Source organism: Megalops cyprinoides, chromosome 9, assembly GCF_013368585.1.
Source record: "Megalops cyprinoides isolate fMegCyp1 chromosome 9, fMegCyp1.pri, whole genome shotgun sequence".
NCBI lineage: Eukaryota > Metazoa > Chordata > Actinopteri > Elopiformes > Megalopidae > Megalops > Megalops cyprinoides.
This window is the reverse complement of record NC_050591.1, coordinates 28,180,710-28,204,868: the sequence shown is the minus strand read 5'-3', so window position 1 is coordinate 28,204,868 and position 24,159 is coordinate 28,180,710. Positions and strand designations below refer to the sequence as shown.

Here is a 24,159-nt window from a genome sequence, read left to right as displayed (position 1 = left end):
GGATTTGAAAGTGTGCTTACTTGATGGCTGCACTGAGCAGGAAGTTGAGCTGTGGCATCAGGAGGGTGTCTGGAGAGGACAGGTACCGATCAAACTGAACCTGTCAATGAAACGAGATGGAGAAGGCCATGAATCTGTATTAAATAACCACAAAAGCGTCAAACAACAGAGGCACGGGAATTAACGGTATGAAAAAGAATAGCACAGCGAAGACAGAGGCTGCAATCTTACTCACCATGGCAGCTTTCAGTGATGAGCTGTCCATACTGGGCACGTTAGAGAGAGGTCCCTGAAAAATGCAGAGACAGAATGAGTTTCCCTTTAAGATTCTGCAGTGGGCCTCTCCTCCTGCTGTCCCAATGGAGCACAATCAGACAGACTGTTGCATTGTTCAAAAAACATTCGCAAAAACAATGCCTGGAAAATAGCTTGAAGTCATGTATCTGCTCCTTAAGCAAAAAACTATTTTCTGCTTATGTTGCTGTCTGGATGAACACCTCATATTTATGTTATTTCATTTTATTCATGTTCATGTTGTAGTATGCCATCAGTACGCTTATCCTTGATGTTAATATGCGCTTGAAAAGTGAAGTAAAATGTATGCTCCAATGACATCTATATAAAAAAACCCTGCTCAGACATTCTTGGCTGGTTTAATCCCAGGATTAGCACAGAAACTTTACACCTTATTAATAAGACCTACTGTCAAATTCCAGAGCAGCACAGATGTGTACACTTCTACGCAAGCACCAACTTGAGTCACGCTGTGCGACTGAACTCCAAGTTACACTATTAAGTATGTTTACAGCTGTTTTCCAGCCCTTCCACTGACCCCCTTTCAAAGAGAAAAATCTGCTTTTAATTTCGGGATGGGCACACATGACCCCCCCCGTCAGGTAATTCTGGCACAAACCACACTTCTCTTCACCCCCCACGACCTAGGAATGCAATGTAATGAAGAGAAGGGGAGAGAAGAGGCTGAGATGGCGAGATACACAGATCCACAGATAGACACATGGCTAGAGGGAGACATCTAGAGCAGGGCAGAGGAGAGAGTGGAGTGTGCTGATAGTAATCGAGCTATGTGGGAGGCTGTGTCCTTGTGTGAACCCGGTCTGGGCTGAACAGACTCCTCTGGGGCTTAACCGTTCCACCACAACTGTGGATCACATTCAGAAAGAGGGAGGAGCACAACTCAAGAGGGGGATGTGAATCACAATAACGAAGAGAGACGCACCACTGCGCACACACACACACACACACACACACACACACACACACTTATAAGAAGTGCATACTGCTATACGCAGATGTGGGCATGCACGCACGCACGCACACACAGGTGCAAGAGTTTCACACTGCTCAACACACAAAATGAAGATACTGTCACTTGCGCACACACGTGCGTGCACACACACACACACACACACACACACGAAGTGCAAGAGTTTCACACTGCTGAACACACAAAATGTAGATACTGTCACTTGCGCGCATGCACACACACACGCAAACACACACGCGCGCACACACACACACACACACACACACACACACACACACACACACACACACACAGGTGCACACACAACAGTTACTCATACACATACGCCATATTCACTCAAGACATAGTCTTCACCACAGACATGATGAGAGTGAGGGCAGGCTCTATACAGCGCTGTAACCTGGACCGCATGAGGGTAACGTTAGTGCTCTAGTCTGCAGGCTACAGTTAAAAGTGAGTCTTTCTGAGAAAGACGACAGGACCCTGCCTGCCAAGGGGTGTAATGTGAAGACAGGGAGGGCTGGCATAGAAAAGAAGGATTCTACAAAGGTATTCCAAAAAATTCGACTCTCTGGATACAGTTAAAAAGCCTAACCCGGGCCCTGGTGTTTTGTCCCAAGTCACAGAAGGCAGGTTGGTCGTTCCACCTGAAATCATTTGCCTCTCTCCCTCTTCAGGCCTTCAGATTGATGTACTTTTTTCAGCATTCGGGGTTGGTTGACAGTGGACAACAATATTCAGTGATAGGATTTGGGAGAGTTTTTTAGTTCCTGAATTGGTCATCTCTCAGTTCAAATGTACAAACTGTAGTCAAATCTCCCAGACTAAAATAAAAAATAGGTGAACTCAAAAATGGCTATTTTAGCCATTTAGTTACCGAGGTATGACCCAAGTCAGAAGCTCAATGATACATATTAACTAGCCAGACATAGAAATGTTCTTTAGCCATTTAATATTGAAATGCGACACTTAAAACTTTACATTAACCCTTTATAATAAATTAATCGCAACTGGTATCACATTTAACCCTTGAGAACATCAGAGGAGTGTCAAAGCTGAAAATCTGTGGCACAATTATGTTGCCTTAAAACACTAGTAACAGAATGATTTAAATTAACATTCCACAAAGTTTACACTATATGAATACAGTGCAGCCTGCAATGTTGGACAATAGTTAAAATGACAGACATGAAAGCTTATTCCAAATAACAACATAGCAACAGTCATCACAGAAAGCCACATCAACATTTGCAGTATAACTACTTTTAAAGTTCTGTTATTGAAATGTATTGTATTATTACATAATGAAGCCTCTAAGAGAACTTTGTGCTTCCTCACAAGACCGAAGAGGACTAAAACCGTCTGGAGAAGAAGCAGCATCATACGGAGCCTACATTCAGTTATAAAAATAATCCAATAATTGGTATGTTTGTCTCTTTTGTATGAACTAACCATAAGATATCAGCTTCTGCTACATAGATGAAATGAAATGTAAAATGCTTGCTGTCAGCATTTTGTTGAGATTTAAGACTACCAAAGATATTGGTATGGTACAATGTTTTTGTTTAAGACTTGGAACAGTAGGTACTGACACTGGCTTTAATAAGGCATTGGAATAGTTAATAAATATTGTTATTGGTACTGGTACCAATAACATCTTAACGATACCAAGCCCTACTATTAACATCCCTGCATGTCTGTCCCGGTGGATAAAAACTTGTGCTCCTGAACCAAGAAAAAATACACACCATATGTGATTTTTTTGCTTAATTGGGTGGAAAATTTGTCAGCTGGCTCTGACACTATGTCACAGAATAAAATCCATTTAATCATTTACTATTCTGGGCCTGCAGGGTCTGGGATCTATTTTGGTGTATACTTTCCATAACACTGTATTTCTGAATCTCGTATTTTTATTTCTCATTACCTTCTCCTCGTCGCTGTTGCTGGGGTTTAGGACCAAGAACTGTGGCGATTTGTTACTGTGTGTTTGTGTCTATCTCTGTCAGGAGGTCGTCATGGGAACAGTGTTACTAAACAGATGCCATGTGTACAATTATTTTCATGAAAAAAAGAAAATGAGCCAGTAGCGTTAGCATGAGGGTGTGCGGAGAGCCACAAGATGCCTGTGCTCTACAGCTGCAAGAAGACATCCAACTGACTCTCCCACCCCAAATGCGATATGACTGATCATAGACAGTTTGCTCAAAAATGCATGTTAAGCTGAACTAATTCTTCTATGCCTGGGCTCCGATTTCAAAAGAAAATCTACAGAAATCCTGTTCTGTCTTTAGATCCTTGAAGTAGAGGTACCTTCACTGACAGTTGCATAAAAGAAAGTAATAAAGGTAACACAATGCAACCTCTGCCTGCCTGTAAAATACAGTTCCTGCCAATAACCTTATAACTGGTAACCCATTGAGCCGGCATGTGATTCACAACAACAAATCTGTGTTGCTCCGTCCAACTGAATGCATGATCTCCAGACTTATGTCATATGTTGACGTTGTACTTACGATGTACTGTGTTGTATTTTGTCCTATGTGTTATGCAATATTACAATAGCCTGTTTCGTTGAATGTGCATGGGCTGAAAGATTTGTGTCTTATCCTCTGAGCAGGTATTTCATTTATGTGAGCTGGTAAAACTGAAAAGTTTCATTATCTTGAAGCTGTGTCCTGCTGGCTGTGCTTACGCTAATTAAACGGCACCAATTTCCTTTTTTATGCAGTTCCCCTCTCTTCTCTCATCTTAGCCTCAGTCTACCCTACCTGCTGAGCTGTGTGCTGTTACCTCAGTCTGCCCCACCTGCCTCAGTCTGTCCCACCTGCCTCAGTCCGCCCCACCTGCAGCAGTCTGCCTTACCTGCTGGGCTGTGTGCTGCTGCACACAGCTGTAGATGTAGCTCAGTCCGGCCCGGGTCAGGACGAAGGAGGCCTGTTCGTTGATCAGAGTGTCCAGGTGAGCCTCAATCTGTCGCACAGGTAGAGGAAATAACATTAGAGTAAAATGCAGGTCAATAAAGCACAGCAGCAGACAATACAGCAAAGCAAGGACTTGGTCAATATAGTAGACCAAGTTTGGTTGGGTTATTTTTTGATTTCACCGATTACTTTAATTGTAAATCCAATCCTGGTCTTCAAAAAGGGCCTTACACATGACTAGAATGATCTTTAAAAAAAGGGAATACAATTTCTTCTTCATTCAAATAGCCAATTTACCAAGAATCAACAGTTCACCAGAGTTTAATAAAACAAAAAATCTCCTCAGTTCAGCTGCGGAAACGTGAATAACTACTCACTTCAGGTAACGACACTTTGAAAAACTAGCAGATCTAACCCATCATTAACAACAGTTCAAGAAAGAACAAACTTTCACGTAAACACAGAATTTGTCAAAGAAAAACTGATCAATTAAACAGGTCAGCACAGGCTCATTCCTGCACACTGAGAGGGGCTAGTGTGGTATGGAATGGTGCCATGTTTGTGCAGAATAGAACAGACCCCTACATAGTGTGTTAGAGTGCAACACAGCGTACACCCCTGGTGCCGTGATACACTGACTTTCTGCCCTAGACCACTTGTGTTGGTGCTGCCAATTATTTTCCATGAAAGAGAAACTGAATATTACGGTGTATTTTTATGCAGTCTTAAAAAATATACCACAATGTAAAGGAGTAAGGTATAGTCCCCTTCACAGCAAATTTAACACGTAGGGGCTCTGCCTTGCAAGGCACAGATTCAATTCAATTTGCATTACACTGTACCATCACAGCACGTTCTCTCTTCTTGTAGCTTAGCTGATTTACCTGAAATTGAATCACGGCCAAAAGCTATAACACTGCACAGAGAAAAGCAAGGGGTAAACAATTCAATTGGCAGTGTCCTGGATAAAGGTCTTGCATGTGGATATATATGGTTACAGAGGAAGTGAGGGATATACGATTCCATTTTTAACGATTGCCTGGTGAAGTAATATAGTTTTCTCTCTAATAAATAGGATGTAACACCAGTAAATAACAGCCGTTGGGAGGCCATGCTGAAAACTAGGTGCACTTTTCAGAGCCCTTTGACACCTCTTCCTGTCTGTTTATGAAGACTGAGGGCTGTCAGCCCAGCATTCATCTCTCTGTTCCCAGATCAGCGCGGTGATTAAAGGGAACTCTGTAATATTGCCCCAGTGTGGGCAGCATAAAATAACGTACATCTCAGCACAGGTCTCAGCACAGGTCAGGCTGACTTTGAGGAGCTTTAATAGCCCCTCAGGGAATTTTAGTCATTGTAACAATGAGATATCCATTCCTCTGAGACAGGTTCATTCACTCAGTGCTGGTCAGACAGGGGTCAAGTCTCCAGAACTTCAAGGGAAGGCAAGTTCCAAGAATGGAGAGGAATACACAAAGCGAATGGTTTGGGAAAGGGAGACTTTCAGGTAAACCCGGCAGCACCTGGAATTCCAGCATTTCCAGCCGCTTGTCGGTGAACTCGAAGAGCGCCAGCGTGGTCTTCATCATGTAGAGCGAGTTGACCATGTATGTGGCCATGTCGGCCGTGCCCAGGTTACTGGCCGACACGGTGCATAGCTGTAGGAGGGGGTCCAGGATGCAGGACAAAACCTGGACAGAGGAAGCGCAAGAAACTCGGGTTAACAATGAAAGCAGAGAACTAAAGAGATGCAAAACAAAGCCAGGGAAGACAAGTGAAACAAGTTTTGAACTTGACCAGCCTCTTCGGCAAGCTTATATCTAGTGCTCCCAGTGCACATGGATAAATTTTCAGCTGTGGGTGAGAGGGAAGAAATGACCTCACACTTGTCTGCAGCTGTGAATGGCCTGGCAGCTCAGATGTCTCGACCGAAGAAGCCCTTTGCAGGAGCTGGGCCACAAAGTGACTGGCAGGCATTACCTGGGCAAAGTCTGCCTGGCGAGCGTCCAGGGGGACCACAGAGGAGTCGTGCGAGGCCAGCACCTCCCTCAGCAGGGACAGCGTCTGCGTGAGGGAGCCAGTGGGGCCCAGGTCAGGGGGGGGCAGCTCCACCTGGGAGGAGGAGAAGGATGGAGGAGTGAAGGGCAGCCATTATCACTTCAGCCTCTTTCCCAAAGGACTGGGGCTTATTCACCATAATCACAGTACACATTACCTCACATTCTAACTATATACTACACTACACTACATATCTAATATTGTAATACCAGTGTACACCTCTAAGACCAGGCATCATTTACCCGCTGAATGCAAAGCTGTCAAGAAAAACAACCGAGAGGTCTTCTGCTGCAGTCTTGTTTTTTTCCCCCATTTTCTTTTCAAGAAATCTTTCCAAGTGGTCCCTTAATAAAAAATACTTAGGCTCTCTCATCCTTGTGCGTCACATTCCATAATTGGCTGTGTAATAGGGCTGATTATAAGGAGCTTGTGTCTCCGGCATTATTTGAGCCTGTAAGTGATATGTGATGCCTTAAGCCCTTGTGATTTGATTAGTGCCACACTAAGGGGATAATTCTTTCAGCAGCGGCGCGGGGAGGCCAGCGGGTAGCGGCCTGTTGCTCCTATTGATCGCCTGGCGAAAGCCGTGCTCCTTCAAAGAAATCTGCTCATGCTCTGGGATATTTTGGCTCCAATTTACGTGCCCTGGGAGAATGGAGGCTGTTTTTCCCCCTCTCACCTCCGCACGGCCCACACGCCCGCCGGCTCCTGGACTGTTTACAAGGCACAGGGCCTTCAGAAATAACTGTCACGTTGACTTTGAAACCTCTGCACCAGAGGTACATGCATTTTGGGCCACGTGAGTTAAAGTGCATGCAGGCCTACGGCGAATTATGTTTGAAGTTGCTTTAATATTCCCCATCAGAAATGGTTTAAAGGTAAGATATTCAGTTTTGTGTATTCATGCCTAATGAAATGAATGAATAATGAAATTGGTCCTCTAATTACTGCCTGCGATTATACTGTGTGTACACTGGTCTGAAGCTGTAAACTAATAATTTCTTTTAAAAAATCTATTAGAAACATTATATAGCATTACCAATTTCCTAAGTAGACATTCTCAGCCAGACTCTCTCACCTACATTAGACATTTTTAACGCAGATTTAGACTGATGAGTTTTTCCTCAAGCAAACCATATCAAGAGACCTGCCGCTTCACTGGAGGTGTGCTATCACTGTATTCAATCCTATGACACTCAGGTTCAGAATAATGAGGCATCATGCATCAACTTCATGTTCAAAAAGTGACTGTATTTGTATTGTAAAAAAATGTGTGTATTTTCAGTGTTTTCTCTTCCTGTTGCTCACCTTGTCCATGAGCTTGCTAGCGTGGAGACTGAGGCTATTGAAGAACATCTTCTTGCTGAGGACATGCATCTCCTCAATGGTAAGGAGCAGGGATGCCACACTGGTGCCTATGATTGCACTGCATAGAGAGCACAAAAAAAAACACTTATAGCAAGTACTCCTTCAAATGTGGGACTGCACTTCAGCGCCAATATGGTTTTAACAGCCAGAATTAAAGTGGTCATCATACTGAATGTTGGACTGTCATAACATCTTGTTAGCCTCTGTAGTGCTGCTGAGATCACTCTGTTGTGAAAGCTTTGCTGCTGATGGGACTACAGTCATGTAACTGGTGTTTGGGTAGTGGACTGCAGAATATGGTAGCATGCCTAGTGGTGTGATAGCGTAGCAGAGAATTGTGGAGACGTACCTGATGGTGTAACACTGAACCGTAATGATGTACCAGGTTGTGTAAGAGTGAACCGTAGTGACATACCTTATGGTGTGGTGGTAAAACTTCAGGAGGTTGGAGAGCTTGTAGAGCAGGACAGCCCCCGGCTCAGCCACGATCACCTGCTCGATGCGTACCTGTGTGACATATCCCATTCCATAAAGAACAGACACAGCAAAAGGTCAACAAATACAACGTGAATATGAATGCAGTATTCATGCCTGCAAGTGGCATTTTTTACAGTAAGATTCTTGTTGAAGAACACACTGATTGCAGATATCGTACAAAGACATCAGATGTAGTGTTGTCAGTGCAATTCTTCATTGGATTCCTCCACTATTTTCTACATCTGTGTTTACTTCAGATCTCAATCAGCAAAGGTTTATTTATCTACATATCTCTACTTTGCTATTGTCCCACCTAAAGTAGAGCACCCAGTATATTAAAATGTGTAAATTCTGCTCACCTTGAGAGGTCTGCAAACCCCTTCAGTGATGTGCCCCACAACTTCTTGCATATTCTCCTCCACTCCTAAAGAGAACCATCAAACATTCCACAAATACACACGTGGATGTAAATTCATGACTATCAGTGAGACCAAAAGGTTTCAGTTTAGAGCTCTGAAATGGGGAGTAAGGAGCTGTTGCTTTAAATCCAAGCAGCAGAACTTGTATACTTCAAGAAGACCCTTTTCATAGATTGCTCAATTGCAGAAATCTGGGAGCATCCAGACTTCCACCCTCTGTGTACTACAGTATGAATTAGAAGATAAACTGTCTTGAGAGAAGCTCTCAGGTCCATTAATAATCATAAAATGTGCATTCTTTTGACTGACAGAGATCTTGGTTCTGGAAGGATGCCCTTTAAGTACACCATCTGAAACATTTGGACAGGAGGCAAGTTAAGTTACAAGGCTTGTTGCTTAGCCAGTAGCAATCATGTGACAGTGACTTACTGGTCAGAGCTCATTAAACACAAATGTCTGCCATTAACAAGGCATGTGAACTCATTTATCTAGTGCAAGTGTTATGTGCTTGCTTAAGGTCATCATTACTGAACAGAGACTTACTGCCCTTTGCAAATGTTTTATTACTTCTGCAATTACCATTTCACAAATGGGGGTGCTCCGCTACAGCACTGTATATGCTGTAAGCACACTGAGCTCCTTGAAAGTGCTGAGAAACACTTAAATTGGCATATTTCATTATTATGATCATTATCATGCCTATTATGAGGAGCGTGTGTTGATTATTATGATCGGCTCCTCACCTTGCATGTTGACTTGCTTCAGCAGAGCTTCCAAGTGCTCCTTCTCTGAGGCGGTGGCTTGGTGGAGCCAGGCCAGCATGTCGCCAACGTACCTGGGGGAAGGACACAACAGCCACGCTCAGGATTTCAAGGAGCTTGAACCCTACCCGCCACCAGCAGCCATGCCAGGGATTACTGGTCTGAACCCCTGCAGCTCACAGCCCTTCCTTCAGGTGATGAGGCAGGAGGAGAACTGCTTTGCAGCTAAATGCTAGCCTCTTCACAGCACTGAACCAGCAGCGTCAGACTAGGTAGGACGGGGGAGAGAGAAAGAACACCTCGCTTCTCAGAACAGTCGATACCTGCAAGGGTTCAGAGGTGACAGCATGTTCTAACCATGGGCAAGGTTCCTGGAAGAGTCCTCATTAGGCCCCAATGATTCCTGTAAGCAACGATGTGGTGTGTGGGGGGGAATGGGCTGATTCAGGGAGCAAGAAGAGACAGACGCTTGCTCTTCCAGCACGCAGCAGCAAGCCTTCCCTGAGAGCTCACTCTGATTCTATAAAAACACTGTTGCATCGAGCTCTTTTGTATGTATTCCCTACTGTAATCCCATTTGCAGCTCTCAACGGACAGTCTCAGGGTTAATTCTTTCTAAAAACCACCACAACAATCAGAAGAGGTAAGGTATTAATGGGACAATATTTTATGTGGGCAATAATTCAACCACTATCAAGCCACTGACTAGCACTAGGGTTTCCCTAATGGTGCAAATTGGATTTACTCAGGGAGACGGCTACTATTTATGGGACATCGTCAGCCTAATAACACACGCTGATCCACCTACTGTTGCATAAGAACGGGTGCTTTATCTTTCAACAGAATTACCTCAGTGGGTCATGAGAGTGCATCTCTATTGGGCGTGGAGTGCCCCCAGGGCCCCCGCGGGTTAGGGCGTCGATGAATCCTCGCACCACGGCGCACCTCCGAGCCGTCCCAAACTCGTCCAGAGTGTATCTGCCAAGACCGGACAAGGGGGAGGGAGGGAGGGAAGAAATGAACTCGAGTGCAGACCACAAACCAGTGGACCTCAAGAGCGAGATTCTGGAGGTTTTACAATGTGCTACAATTCAGTTACAGACAAAAACAGGGCTGTTTTGGTTTAAAGGCTATGACTGACCCGTTGCAGACTAAACAGTAGCAACTGTGGAATCAAGTTATGGAGGGGAGAGGGTCTGGGCGCGATTACAGGAATGCCACAGTTCCTATCTCCTGTTTCCCGGCCTTGAGCCCTGCAGTGGCCATCTGAGTCAGGTGCTTGTTGGGAAATGTGGTTTCACAGACCGGCAGGAGTGGGGAGACACAGATAGGGATGGGCCAGCAAAGCGGGACGAAGCAGTCCGAATTGCATTTAGTGATTATTGTGCCATTAAGAGTACAGTTAATGTTGAAAATCACTTCTGCTATATGACTGACTTATTTAAGCTGGGGGACAACAATGCAATTAATTAGGTGTGGGAAACAGGTATTTAATTTCTTGTACTGTCCAACAACAAGCTGGCTTCTTATTTTTTTCGTAGCAATACTTCAGTCTAAATTTTATAGTCATTTACATGTAGTCCTTAACAGATGCCTTCAACCATTTCATAAATCGACTGTGAGACAAAATGATTTCCCATAGGTATAGTGTCTGACATCAAACACAGAGCAAAGCAGCTAAGACAGCACCCATGCCTAACGTTTCCCTCCAAACAAGCTGAGAATTTACCACAAGCCATTTCATAAAAAATATATAATGAAATGGGAGGCCTAAGCATAATAGTGCCCAGCATAATAAGTGCATAACAACGCCACTGTGTTTATGTCTGGCGCTTGCCTTTACTCCGCACTGACAGGCCAGACTGGGCTCTCAGGGCCAGATGATGTCCAGGCAAACACAGGTCATCAAACATCGCTGGCCCCGCGTGCAGTTCCCACAGACAGTAACGTTTCAGTATATTGACGATCGCTGCTTGATGGCTATAGCTAGCTGATAGCTAAAACCAGTTAAGCTATCTATTGTTGCTAGGAAACTGACACAAACTGCCCTGTCCTGATAGTGTGATGAGGACTGGCCACAACATGGGGAAGATACTAGGGGAAAACCAGCAGGTTGAGGAGAAACCCAAATATCTCCAACTTTCCCACACTCAAAATAATATGCAGGGATATTTTCCCAGAATTTCTGCACACCAGCCACTGATAAGAAATGAAGTTATCTCCCATACAGCTGAGGACTTACATTCCCTGGCCTTAAAAGATGCAAAGACCAGAGGCTCTGACACGGACAGAGAGATTTATTTACTGCATCTACACAGGAAGTTCCCCAATTCTGAGAATGATGGAGGCTGAGATATTATAGCAGTTTACACCTACATTGCGGACATCTTTGAACCAAGATCAGAGCGGACCACACCAAGAGTCCACACAACAGCACAGCAATGACGCACTCTCGGAAACCACCTGTGCCCTCTGAGGCTGAGGGAGGTGAAGTGTCTTATGCTATTGTCATTCGTCTAGTCACAATAGTGGATGAGAAACTGTCAGTGAGGTTTCCGCTTTAACATTCCAACCAAAGTGTTAATTACTACCTTTGAATACAAAGTCACATCATTTGCTTCACGCGCCTAAAAACTGGAAGAAATCTTAGGACATGGGAGGGAGGCAACAGGCAAAGTACCAGCAGCATGAGCCAGGAAATAAATGCAGTGAGTGACCCCTTGTGGCGAGTATGTGGAATTGCAATTACTGATCCACAAATACAAAGTACCTGGCTATGCACCTGTATGAGTGCCATCTGAAAGTGATACATTTCCGCAGTGCCCATAAACACTTAAATAAGTGGAGAGTGGGGGGGAAACAGTGGTTAAATTAGAGCTATCTGCTGGTTTGATCGGCTTCGTGTTGTACTGACTTGTAAAGCACGGGGCGATCTTGTAGAGCCTCCATGGCCTGGCTAAGCACAGGGGAGATGTCACATGTCTCTTGGGTCAGCCCTCGACACTCGTCTGTGGAGAGAGGGAGACAGAGCTAAAAGGTAACACTCAGACCCACAAATGACAGACTTCATTCTAATAATCTAACTCTTTATTTAGCAGTAGTATACTTAGCTATAACATTGTGTTACAGTCTGCCCAGCTGCACAGTGTCCCAGTACCCTGGTAGTGAGTCAGTGTCCTAACTCACAGTACTCACTCTGAGCCCAGCGGTACAGCTGCTCGTAGGACGCCTCCTGCAGAACTGCCATCTGCTCCATGATCTCTAGCCTGCAGATAAGGCAAGTAACAACAAACACTTTATATGCTTGCTTAACAAAAACACAATTATCTATGGAGATCAACTGTCCCATTCTCACAATTTTTACACAATGTGTAATCCATTTTTTAAGTTATATTTTTAGAAGCAATGGAGAGGAAGTAACTTAGTCAAGGACTCCTTCCATTCACCCATCTCAGGACCAGAGTCCACAGAACTAACCACTTCTCTATATTATGGCCAATCACTGTCACAATACTGCACAATATATTCAGATATGTGCACAGCATAATAACTATGCTGACAATTATAATGCTGCATTAACATTCAATCAAGTTTATCACGACACAAACAGACAAAGTCCCAGTATCTTAATGGATTGCCCATTGTCTTTAAATTTGCCTAACAGACTACTATTTTCCATTCCCATTTTCCATTATTTAATGTTTTCTTTAATTCCACCAACTCCTTCACTTGCATAAGAATTTGAAAAAGTAACATTTTTAAATTCCTTCCTGAAAGCTAAAGTGGAAGCCCATAGTTTAAATTTGGACCAAAGTCGGCTTAAAGGGCGCTTTAAGGACACACCCTGCTGTCTGCTGGTTGGTCCTCAGCAGAATCTTCACATCTTCATGGATGTGCTTCACTCGACCCAGCGCCTTGAAGAAGTCCTGTGGGAGAGAGCACCGCAGGTGACCTGTTTTTCCGGATACATGCTGCACGATGATGCACTGAGTCACTCCTCTTTATAACGTGTGGATTAGCAATTTTGTGAGTTCGGGGAATAGCATGAGCAATCCCGATGATTTAACGATTAGACGATGATTTAACGACTAAGCTCATGCATTCTTCTTCCACATGTGCAAACCATACGTTTGCCAGACCACCAATGGGGTTTGGTTTGCACAACCTTGTCCGAAGAGGAGTGCGATGTACTGCAGTCACCACCCTCCTGATGAGACACTTCCTCTCTGGTTGCTCCTGCTACTCATTCCGAGGGCCATCTTAGGAGCACTGGGGTTCCTTTGCAGTGTGTGGGTGTGCCTTTACCTCAGTAATAGGGGCGTCGCGAGATCCTCGCAGAGTAGCCATCTCCTCGCTGGAGAGCTGGAACTTGGAGAGGAACGCCTGGGCCACCTGTGCTCGAACCTCCAGCCGGTGACTGAGAGAGAGAGGCAGAGAGATGATTTTATTTTCAGCTTTATTTATCAAACGGTTCAATCACACAAAAGTGAATGATTCACTGAAGCACTGTGCAGCCAAAGCAACAGTGTACCGCAGATGAAAAAAAGAGAAATGATTTCTATATTCAAACTGGCAGCTCTGATTCAAAAAGTAAAAGAATGTTCTCCATCTTGGCACATACAAAGCACTCATTTAACACCCCGTATCATTTAGAATTCAACAACACTGTCATTTGGTTGATCTTAAAAGCCACTGTAGTTCTAGTTTTAACCATATTGTGAGGCATTTCTTGAACCAAGTGCAGAGAGAGAAAGACAGAGATCATGACAGGCTCCATATATTCACGCCATGTTCCTCCAAGTGGCTTATATTTTACCCACACTGGGCTTCAACAATAACATTTTTCAGGATTATTTCCATGTAAAACAGAAAGTGTGCAGCTTTTAACAACACTTTTTCACAACTACGCATGTTTATAAACTGCCTCTTTTATGCCAGCTATATATTGTAAAGAGTATTTATCTGCAGTCCCACACATTCTTTAAGCCTTACACCTCATTGCATTCTCTCAAAGTCAGCACTTGTCCCAATGTGTGTACTGTGCTCAGCGTGGAGTCTGAACTAGCACCAGACAAGCACTAGATGGCAGTCACATGCCTAATACACTCCCTGCAATTGTCAGACAGGACTGAGAACTGCAGGAATAACTGGAGTGGAAGCATACATCTACAGCCCTAGATCACAAATAACAGGGCTCACTCACATATAGAGAAGACTTGCCAGGCGCTACATAAGGTGCTACATTTTTAGCATGTTTCTTTGTCAGAGGTGCCTCCCAGTGTATTATGTTTGGTTGGATGTAGCAAGCATTTACAGGAACAGCACAGACAATATGGACAAGCTGTGTGGTGACAGTTTCCCTCCCACTCTGCAGACAGCATGGCAGGACCCTGGGGGAGCGACAACTTCAGCATCCCTCAGCAGAGGGTCTGCAGTCTGTTGCAGTGTTGTCTCCCTGTGCATGTTCATACCCACTGAAACCCCTTTTTCAATGACAGTACCTCTTGCCCTTTTAATTTTGGGAAAGACCACAATGGATATTATATGTATGAAAAATTCTCAATTGTGACACTGTGAAGTGTTCTAGGAATAAAGAATCAAAAAGGGTGGCAGTGTGGTGTAGCGGTAAGGAGCAGGGCTCATAACTGAAAAGGCTGCTGGTTCAATTCCTCGACGGGCTACTGTTGCTGTACCCTTAGGCAAGGTACTTTAGCCACAACTGTCTCAGTACATATCTAGCTGTATAAATGGAAAAAACTGTAACTTATGTAAGTTGTTAACAGTAAGTGGATAATAGTGTCAACTAAATGACACTAATGTATTGTAAGAGTCAATGTATATTAGCTGCAAAGTTTCAATGCCCTCATGGATGTTGGGGTGGGGGGGTATTACAGATTGTGACAACAGTGACTTCGGGACATGTTCTTTACACATTCACTGTGGTTCATTTTCATACACTTGTTTGTTTCTTGAAAAGACATTCATTTAAAGCTCCAGTAAGAATAACTTTTTCCAGAGAAAAAACCATGAAAAATCAGCACCTGCATCATCTCCACTCTTACAAATAACATGCGCATTATGGACTTGAAGTAGCTGTGTAATTGGTTCAGGCAGAAGTTGGGGGGAAAAAAAAAAAAAACACTCAGTCGGGTCCAGCTCTTAAGAAACGAAGAACACTTCAGCAGCCTCAGAGAGAAGGGACGGGGTGACAGAGAGGACACGGAATAAAGCAGAGAGAGGAAGAGCAAAAGAAGAGAGGGGGTAAAGGGAGAGATAAAGGAGAGAGAGAAGTAAAGAGAGAGAAAGCCATAGGCTGAGTTTGCTCCATCACGATTTACCCCATCAGAGGTGAGGATCCTGGATATAATGGTGGCCATGGCAACAGTCCTCTTTTGGGAGAGAACTCAAGGTCAGAACCCCGGGGAGGACAGCACTGGGCCCCACTCTCTCCCTCCTTCAGTCCCCACTCTCTCTATCTCCATCCCTCTCTTTTGTCATCTCCCTTGCTCCCTCCCTCTTTTGTTTCACGTCTATCGAAGCCCTTCTATCAAACACACAGCGCTTCGGCCAACAATTTCCCTGCATTGACATTCAAATTCCAAGGTCACCATCTTAGTTAGAGATCGTATCACCGAACAAACAAAAACCTAAGTTATAATTAGGAAGAACTGAGAGCAAGTAAGAAGATCCTGTCCCTTTCCCTTTTCATGCTTTTCGGCGTTATCGCTCTTTCAATGCAGCGCTTTCCCCTTCTTTCTCTTGTTCTCTATCTCGTGATGCAACAGAAAGCCTTGCTCTGGCTCGCTTTCTCTCTCTCTCTCTGGTGTCATCTCCCAAGGCAGTGAGAAGTCAACTGTTTCTCACAACATCACAAAAGCTCACAATCCCTGCTATTCAGGCCCTTTCATTGTCCTGCACAATATTCGCAAACCAACCGAGGCGTGAAAAAAAAAAAAAAAAAAAAAAAGAGAACGTGGAGAGAACGAATTAAAAAAAGACACAGGGGATGTGCTGCTGTAGCAATGAAATTTTATGATCCAAACACGTTCTCCTCCCCATTGGCACCAAAAAAAGCGGAGAGGGCGATTCATGATACCACATTAACGTGTGGCACTGTACATTATTACTCAAGAGACATGACATTTCAAATTAATATATCCAACACGGTGTATTAATTCAGGTCATGGCGTTCTTAAATCCTGTTTTGGGAGAACATGACTTAATAAAGAAAGAATGAACAAAATTACACCGCTGACCTGTCAAGGTCCTTCTTCGCTACTCTGTTGCCTGCAGGCAAATACTACCACTAGATCTCCCCGTTTCAACCATCAATCCTATTTAAAACTCTGGACACCCCTCTGTTATTAATAAATCAATGACCCTGCAACACAAGGGACTGCTGTTGGCTTGGAACGCTGACAGTAGTGACAGACTTGATGCAGCTCATAGGAAATAAATAGGCCTATGTGGCGGGAAAAATGGCCTGTGCTTACAGAAAAAGACAAAAGACATTTTTTGTTCTCATTTTATTTTTTAATTTTTCACTAACACAGGGGATTAAAAACAAAACATTTCGGCTGTCAAACCTCTGGCAGGGACAACTGTTCTGTGTTTTTTTTTTTCTTCTTTCATTACCCTGAGCTATTGCAAAATTAAAACAGAAATGGAGCACAAGAAATTTCAGCCTTTTTGAATAAGGAGTGCAGGTTATTTATTCTTATTTAGAGCACTGAACTCTGAACAGTTTAATGCACTTTTCAGGACACGCCTCGAGGTGTGGCGTTCCCACTGTTTGAGCTTATAGGAAATGAAAATGCCCATACTGAGGAGACTGGAGCAGGACTGATAGCTGTAGAGCGTACCTGTTATCAGCAGCTAACCCCCGTAGCCTCATAAAAGGCTTGGACTCAGACATTCCTAAACATGCAGGAGCAGTCCACCTCAGCACAATGTTTCACAACTGAGCACCTCTTTTGGCTGTCATTAACACATACCTCCTACTGTCATTCACTGTGATGGGGAGTATGGGACAGGCTGAAAGCCATGTAAATCTAGGCAAAGACGCACTGTACACACCACTCCGCTTAAATGACAGGAGGAGGAGGATGTGGAATGTGTGGAACTCTCCTCAAGCAGTCACTTCCAGCAGCTACCACACCTCCCACATATCCACGGCTGCACAGAGCCTCTCCATCCCAAAAAGAGAGGAACTGAGGGAGTTAGAGCGAATGGAGAACGCACTGGATCTAGCTAAATGTCAGTACATTGTTTTAGCCTACTTTGTGAGAAATGCCAACATCACAATCTGAAAAGATAAGTAGCCTTCCTGAAGGCGGCACCTGTCAGGAATTTCTTAAAGCCTGACGATCTGAATGAGTGCTAGGTGCATCTTTTTTTTTGTTAAATCAAAAGAGTATTTGGTTTCTTTGTGAATTGTGCTGAATCACATATAGAGCACTCCTTGTACCACCCTGACACGCTGACAGTGAGCCAGTGGAGTCATAAAAGATTCATTTGATGCAAGTAGCAGGTGACTAATTTGTGGCCAGCTCGGCATCTCTGCTGTTTGCTTGTGTGTGTGTGTGTGTGTGTGTGTGTGTGTGTGAGTGTGTGTGTGTGTGAGAGAGAGAGAGAGGAAGAGAGAGGGAGAGATAATAACCCCCCGAAAAAGCACTGCCAGCAATGGCACACGTGTGTTGCCTGTTTACCCACCCAAATATGTGAGCGGTTTCGGCAACCTGCCATTCCCCTGACAAATTCATGTAACTGCCAACACCACTGCCATTTATTCATTTATTGCTACTGTTAGACTATTAAAAGCTTCAGGGCCCATATGACAGTCAGTTCTGTGGCTAAAGGAGGCAGCCCAATGTGGCGAACATTTTTGAGTTTCTTCAAAAAAACATCTTAGAGTGGTTCATATTTTGGATGCGTATCAGCGTATGACCACTCCATCTTGGCCCAGGTCATACTTATAACCATGTAACCACAAGCACAGACACTCACACCCTCCGAATATAAATGATCCCTGACCACTGGTGCTGTGGGTCAAACTTCAACTCCCTCTCAAAACTCTGAGACTTAAAACTCTGAGTTTTTTCTGCATCCGAGTCCAGCTTTTTCACAATGTACACCGAAGCTGCCTAGGCTAAACAAGACCTCTTATTAATATCAGCACAGTCAATTCCATGCTGCACATCATCCACAGTAATGGTGACATATTGCACTGTTCCACCTTTAATTTATTTGATTATTTACCTTTTCATGGAATTCATAATGTTTAACTGTACACATCAACATGGGACATCTACTGTTCCACAGGTGGCACTAAACCATTTCACTGGTGGACAGTACAGCACACATTTAAACACTGTTCCAAAGCAAATCAGTTTCCTGATTCGTGAAGGGTTGTTCACCGTAGAACTCCCGTACAAAGCTCTTTCAGCTCTTAAGGGTTTCGGTAGTGTAGGAGAACACTGAGGATGTGAGCCATCTCAGTGTCCTACCATCACTCCACTGCTTCAGCTGTGTTTGTCAGAGAAGCGATCATTTTCTTTCCTCTCCTCGGTCACTGACCTTGACCAACAAGCACTCATCACAGGCAATAGCAGACAACAGATGGCAGTGTGAATGCAGCATATTAGCGATCAGTCCACACAACCAGATGGACATGGGTTCCAAGCCCGAGCACAGCACAAGGACAAGGACAAGCATTCCCCACATTGATCTCATAAAAACAATCCACTCTGTCCCCAAAAGGTAAATATCCTAAAGAGTTCATTCTTCTGTTGAACTAATATGTTACAACAGCGTAACCTGCTCAATGCCCTAATTGCTGTACACAGGAACCCACAGAGGAGGTCAAGTGCTTTTATGTGACTTATAATAATGGGGTCTAGAATACTAACCAAGTGGATAATAACCTTGCTCATCAGTGCATTCATCTGTATATTTGACCACTGGAATGGCCAATTCCGAATTGACTTAAGGAAACGAAGATTACAGGGCACTCTGGACCACGCCATGCCCTGCTCAATTATCCTTCCTTTTTGAAATCTGAAGCCAGACAGGTCAATTATCCATTGAAAACCATTAACGGCTATTTGGCTTTCAAATAGCTTAGATGGAAAGACAGAACAGTCTCTCTCCACAGAGCCAGACACACATTACAAGAGTATGCATTGCTCTCTAAATACAAAATGGCTTATGTGCAGCTGGCCCAGTGCTATTTTGACACATTGTTCTTGCTGCTTATTCTCAGATAACATGCACAAAATTATCACAGCAGCAAGTGTTTAGCTAACTGTGCACTGTGGAGCATGAGCATGTATGCAACTGCGTTTCACGCTATATGCTAAGACACAGCAGAGAAAGACACTGCTTAACTAGGGCCATGGATCTACCTAACAGGGGTGACTTTAAGAAAAAAGGGGATGGCATTGCCCCAGGGAGAAGCGCAGAGAGGTTACATGTGGAGGAACCTTGTTCTGTTTTGTAAATATCCCACCACTTTCAACACGGATCTCAGTTCCTGCAAGGCTCCCCATCCAAACCCACCAGGGAAGAAATTTGGAGGCTTTGTGAATGGCGGGGGGAGTGCAACGGGCCTCATTCACCACCTCTCCTCCCCTGGGTATCCCTGTGTTGAGTAATGACACCTGCTTGTTAACACTTGTAAAATGCGTCTCGGTGGGGCCTCCAAGCAGGTGTGGCGCACAGATTCCACTGAAGCCCACAGATTAAAGCTGCGACATACGAGCTATATTTACAGCTTTGTCAAGGGAGTCCATTTCCAAGAAGCACACAACTCTGCATGTGTGACTTATTTATCTGTGCATGTGTATATGATGGCATCCCCCCCCCTGCATCTGGCTTCCAAGTTGTCTTTCCTCAAAAACACACTAAATCCGTTCCTTTCCTTGGATGATCCAGTTATTCACAAACAAACTTCCCAGCCTACAACCTCATACTATTTCCAAGTGAGCCAACCAATCTCAACACTTGCGTGACTGCCCCCCCCGGTCGCATGAAATAGACCAAAGAAAGGGGTGGAACCACACCCTCCTGAACAGCAGCTCTTTAAGAGGCAGCTTTCATTGATCATAAACGTCGGCTTTGGCAGTCTAAACCTCATAGAAATGCATGAATAAGATGAATCTTAAGAACACCGGTGAAGACAGGTGTAGACAGCAGTAGAGGGCAGGTGCATTGTGTCACTACAGAGGCCCATCTGCGGAATGCGTGCTGATGACTCCAGAATGAATAAAACAAAGCAAGACACTCTTTATGTACTGATCCTGTCTTCCTGACAGGTTCTTTCAAATGGACCAGCTCCCACACGCTGATGAACAAAGGATGAGGGACAGCGTATTTACAGACAAACTCATTCATCCATCGGTTAACCACATTTTTACATCCTTCCCCGTTTCAGCCACACAGTTTGTCTTTCTGTTGTATTAGAACAAAATCCTTAAAAAGTGACACAATGGCGTGACTGACTGGGCCCCTGCTCAACCAAGCAGGAGAAAAGAGTTGCCTTCTCGTCAAATGACCGCATACATTTGTGATCATACCAGAATCATTTGCAAGGCTTTTATGGAGTGAAGGATGACAAACTGTTTTCTTAATGGAAAATCTTGTGTCTCTCTAAAGCAGTTTGTATTTACTCTGACATTTGTGGGTTCTTGAACTGCTCATTTACTCAGCCCTGAAATGCTTAAATCGTAAATATTAACAGACTCTGCAAAGAACTGAGATCCAATCTGAATACCCACCACCTCTTTTGAGACAGGCTGATAACTCAGAGCAGTCTAAACAATAAGGCACCGTAAAAGGGAGGTACCTGGTCCACTGGTTCAGAGATCTGAATCAGTGCCTTAGGCCTTTCTGAAGTATGAATGCAGACGGTGGGTTGGCGTCCTGCCCTTGAGTATGCAACGGTTAATAGCCGGAAGGCTTAATACCACAGAGTGGTGTGGCCTGTACATGGACCTCCCCGAGAGAGCCTTGAGGGTCGACATCACCAGCTGCACTGTGGGACAGCTCAGGCAAAGTTATGCAGAGTCGGCGAGCATGTGTTCTCCCATCTGGCTGGGACCGTCGCGGCGCTGATGGAGGTGTCACCCTGACCTCTGCTACCCCCCACCCTGCAGAGGTGACTCCCGCATGCAGACAGACACAACCCGAGCTGGCCTCTGCAGTCGGACACCGCCAAGCGAACCAAGCACAGCCAACTGCGCCGAGCCGAGATGGCAGCCACCGCTCCCCCGACGGCCAGCCCGTCCTCCTCAGCCTCGCTCTGTCCCCTCCCCCCTTGATGTCACCTTCTCGTTGGGAAGGTCTCCGCGCTGCCAGTGGAGCATGGAATTACCAACTGTACATCACAGCTGTCAGCGTGGCCCTCGCCAGCGAGCTGCCCCCCATTCCCCTCTCGCAAGGTCGCGCAGCGGCGGGGCTTCCACTTCGGAAACACCACAGACGGCTCCCCCTTGCTCCGCCCCGCCGCCGCTGAGTATTCCTGTCACATCCCTGTCACCATTACCCCCCCCCCCTGCCCGCCCACACCCAAATCAATTCCACCCAAATCAGCTCTATTGGCAGCCGCTCCAGAGTCATAAACAACAGCCGCACACCTGTGAAAGCCACAGAGCAGCTCTGGTCAGGGTGAGGGCGCCGGTGTTCAGGCTGAGAGAGCCACCATTAGACTGTTCATTTATCATTCCGTGCTTTTATGTCCTTCTCAGCAGCCTAATCATCTTCCAGTCAATACGATGGGGGGAAAAAGCCGTCTGGGATGTGATGGTGTTTAATTGCTGGTGTCAGAATCACACTGCTGGTTATTACAGGCCCAAGCTGCCTTGATTACTGTTGTTCAGCTTTAATCACTGTTTGGAGAACTAAAATGAAACGCAACACCTTTCAATGAACCATTTGAGAGAAAACCTGACACTCAGATCTCCACACTACCAGGTGCCCTGGAGCATAAACCCACAAAAAAAAATTAATTAGGGGGTGCCTAAATGTGGCAACATAATTTATTTATAAAAAAGTATTTACAAAAAGAGCTGGTTTTAAATATGCTTGTTTCCATCATAAAGCCAGTGATGCGTTGGGGTGCAGCGGAGCAGTGCTAGATTTGGAAATCCACGATGAACATGTTGTTCTACACCCTACAGTGTAATAGACATTCAAAAATGGAAAAAAGAGCAGAGACATATCCATTTTACATGTTTTTTTAACATGCTGTGTCATCAAGACGTGATATTCCCTCATGCATGAATGGGTAATTGAATTATAACTCCCTGCAACAAGACAGTTTTTCCAATCTCTGTATGAGGCTTAAAAGCATGTACAGGTTGACTATAAAGGTGTAAATGTAAGGTGTAAATGTATTCATCAACTGTGTAGATACACCCTTAAACTAAAGCGTGAACATTTCTTCCCCATAAGGTACCTCCATCTCCATGTCCTACCTGTTTACCACCAAGACTCACACAGTACACAGGCCAGAGGAAGCCAACAGGTATCAATGTGTTTGCCATTCATTTTAATGTTGCTGGAGAATCTGAATTTAACCATAAATAATACAACAAATAAATGACAACTGATAATTATGAATGCTTTCTCTATTGAAATATAATGCAAAAGAGAGATATTCCGAGTCTCATAAATTATTCAGCCCTCCTCATCCAAAATAAATGTTTCCTCCCTTTGCTCACAGCTACACAGCTCTGCTATCACAAGAGATTTTTTTCTCTGAAACCATATGAAAAGTTTCAGCATTTCAAAGCTTTTAAAACATAATCTATTCCAAAAACTGTTAGCTACAGGATGGAACTGCAGAGCCAGGCAAAACAGTCCTATAGTCTGCAAGGGGGTACGTGCATAAAATAATATCAGATCCTTTATTTAGAAATGCACAAAATAGTTGCTTTCTCTTTGATGTCTCCATAATTCAGTGGGAGCCTTTCCAAGATTCCCTTTGACTACATCTTAACAGCACCCTTTGATGAAGCATATTCAGCAACTTATAGAAACAGAGTTGCTCAGGCACAAACAAGCTGACTCTTGTCACATTCTGTTTGATAGAAACTGCAGCATGGTCCCAGGGTATAAAGACAGAATAAAAAGATCAAAAGAAGAAAACCACATTATTACAGTAAGTGTCACTTCAAATAAACATGGGTACAATACACTCTACAACAGGAAGGCCAAAGTGAAGCTGCTACATGATGTGCAGACTTCTACCACTTTGGAGTGATTCAATCGCTTATGTGTCTGACATACAGCATTGTACTTCCCCGCACAAATGAGGCCCCGTTTCAGCAACATAAGCCATTGTTTGAGTAAACGTCTTGCTTAGAGACATTTGTTTCTTTGACACAAAAAACTCTGAACTTCACAGATACATCCTTTCACAGAAAGACCTTCTGCACCTAAATGCAATAATCACAACATAATTCCACTAAAATGGCACCATCGGCTGACTCACCCTGGTCACGTGAGACCTGTGGATGACCCCTGCAATGTTATTGTTTGACTTTGACTATGGATTATTCAATTTATCCCATGACTTCCTCTGATAAGTCAGAAGGGCCAGAGGCATCAAAGTGAAAATGGAATATTTTCTGAGTCTCTCTGAGATCTCAACATCTTTGGCTCCCCTCCCTTTAACAGATTAGCTTGCAGACCCATTTCCAGGAAGGAGAAGACAAAAGATTACAGCAAATCAGGCTGGCTAACTCAATTGCACTTTATCCCTGACCTGCCCACCATTTCAGTGAGGCCAGTGCTGATGGACACAGACAGAGATCGAGTTAACCTATATATTGTGTGCAATGAAAAAGCATGGGTCACAGGGCCAGGCA

General features: G+C 44.3%; 1 protein-coding gene across 1 annotated transcript in view; it reads right to left on the bottom strand.

Moving 5' to 3' along the window:
- The window catches only part of cog6 (component of oligomeric golgi complex 6), a 33,098-nt gene that overhangs the window by 6,804 nt on the left and 2,135 nt on the right, over positions 1–24,159 (bottom strand). Inside the window, exons 5-18 of the mRNA XM_036537821.1 lie at positions 13,598–13,709; positions 13,136–13,218; positions 12,488–12,558; positions 12,207–12,300; positions 10,142–10,270; positions 9,275–9,366; positions 8,472–8,536; positions 8,051–8,142; positions 7,576–7,693; positions 6,190–6,321; positions 5,733–5,900; positions 4,151–4,258; positions 236–289; positions 21–100 (exon numbers count right to left, since the gene is read on the bottom strand). Of these exons, the coding sequence (XP_036393714.1) occupies positions 21–100; positions 236–289; positions 4,151–4,258; positions 5,733–5,900; positions 6,190–6,321; positions 7,576–7,693; positions 8,051–8,142; positions 8,472–8,536; positions 9,275–9,366; positions 10,142–10,270; positions 12,207–12,300; positions 12,488–12,558; positions 13,136–13,218; positions 13,598–13,709 (1,398 nt within the window). The remainder of the gene's footprint in view (positions 1–20; positions 101–235; positions 290–4,150; positions 4,259–5,732; positions 5,901–6,189; positions 6,322–7,575; positions 7,694–8,050; positions 8,143–8,471; positions 8,537–9,274; positions 9,367–10,141; positions 10,271–12,206; positions 12,301–12,487; positions 12,559–13,135; positions 13,219–13,597; positions 13,710–24,159) is intronic.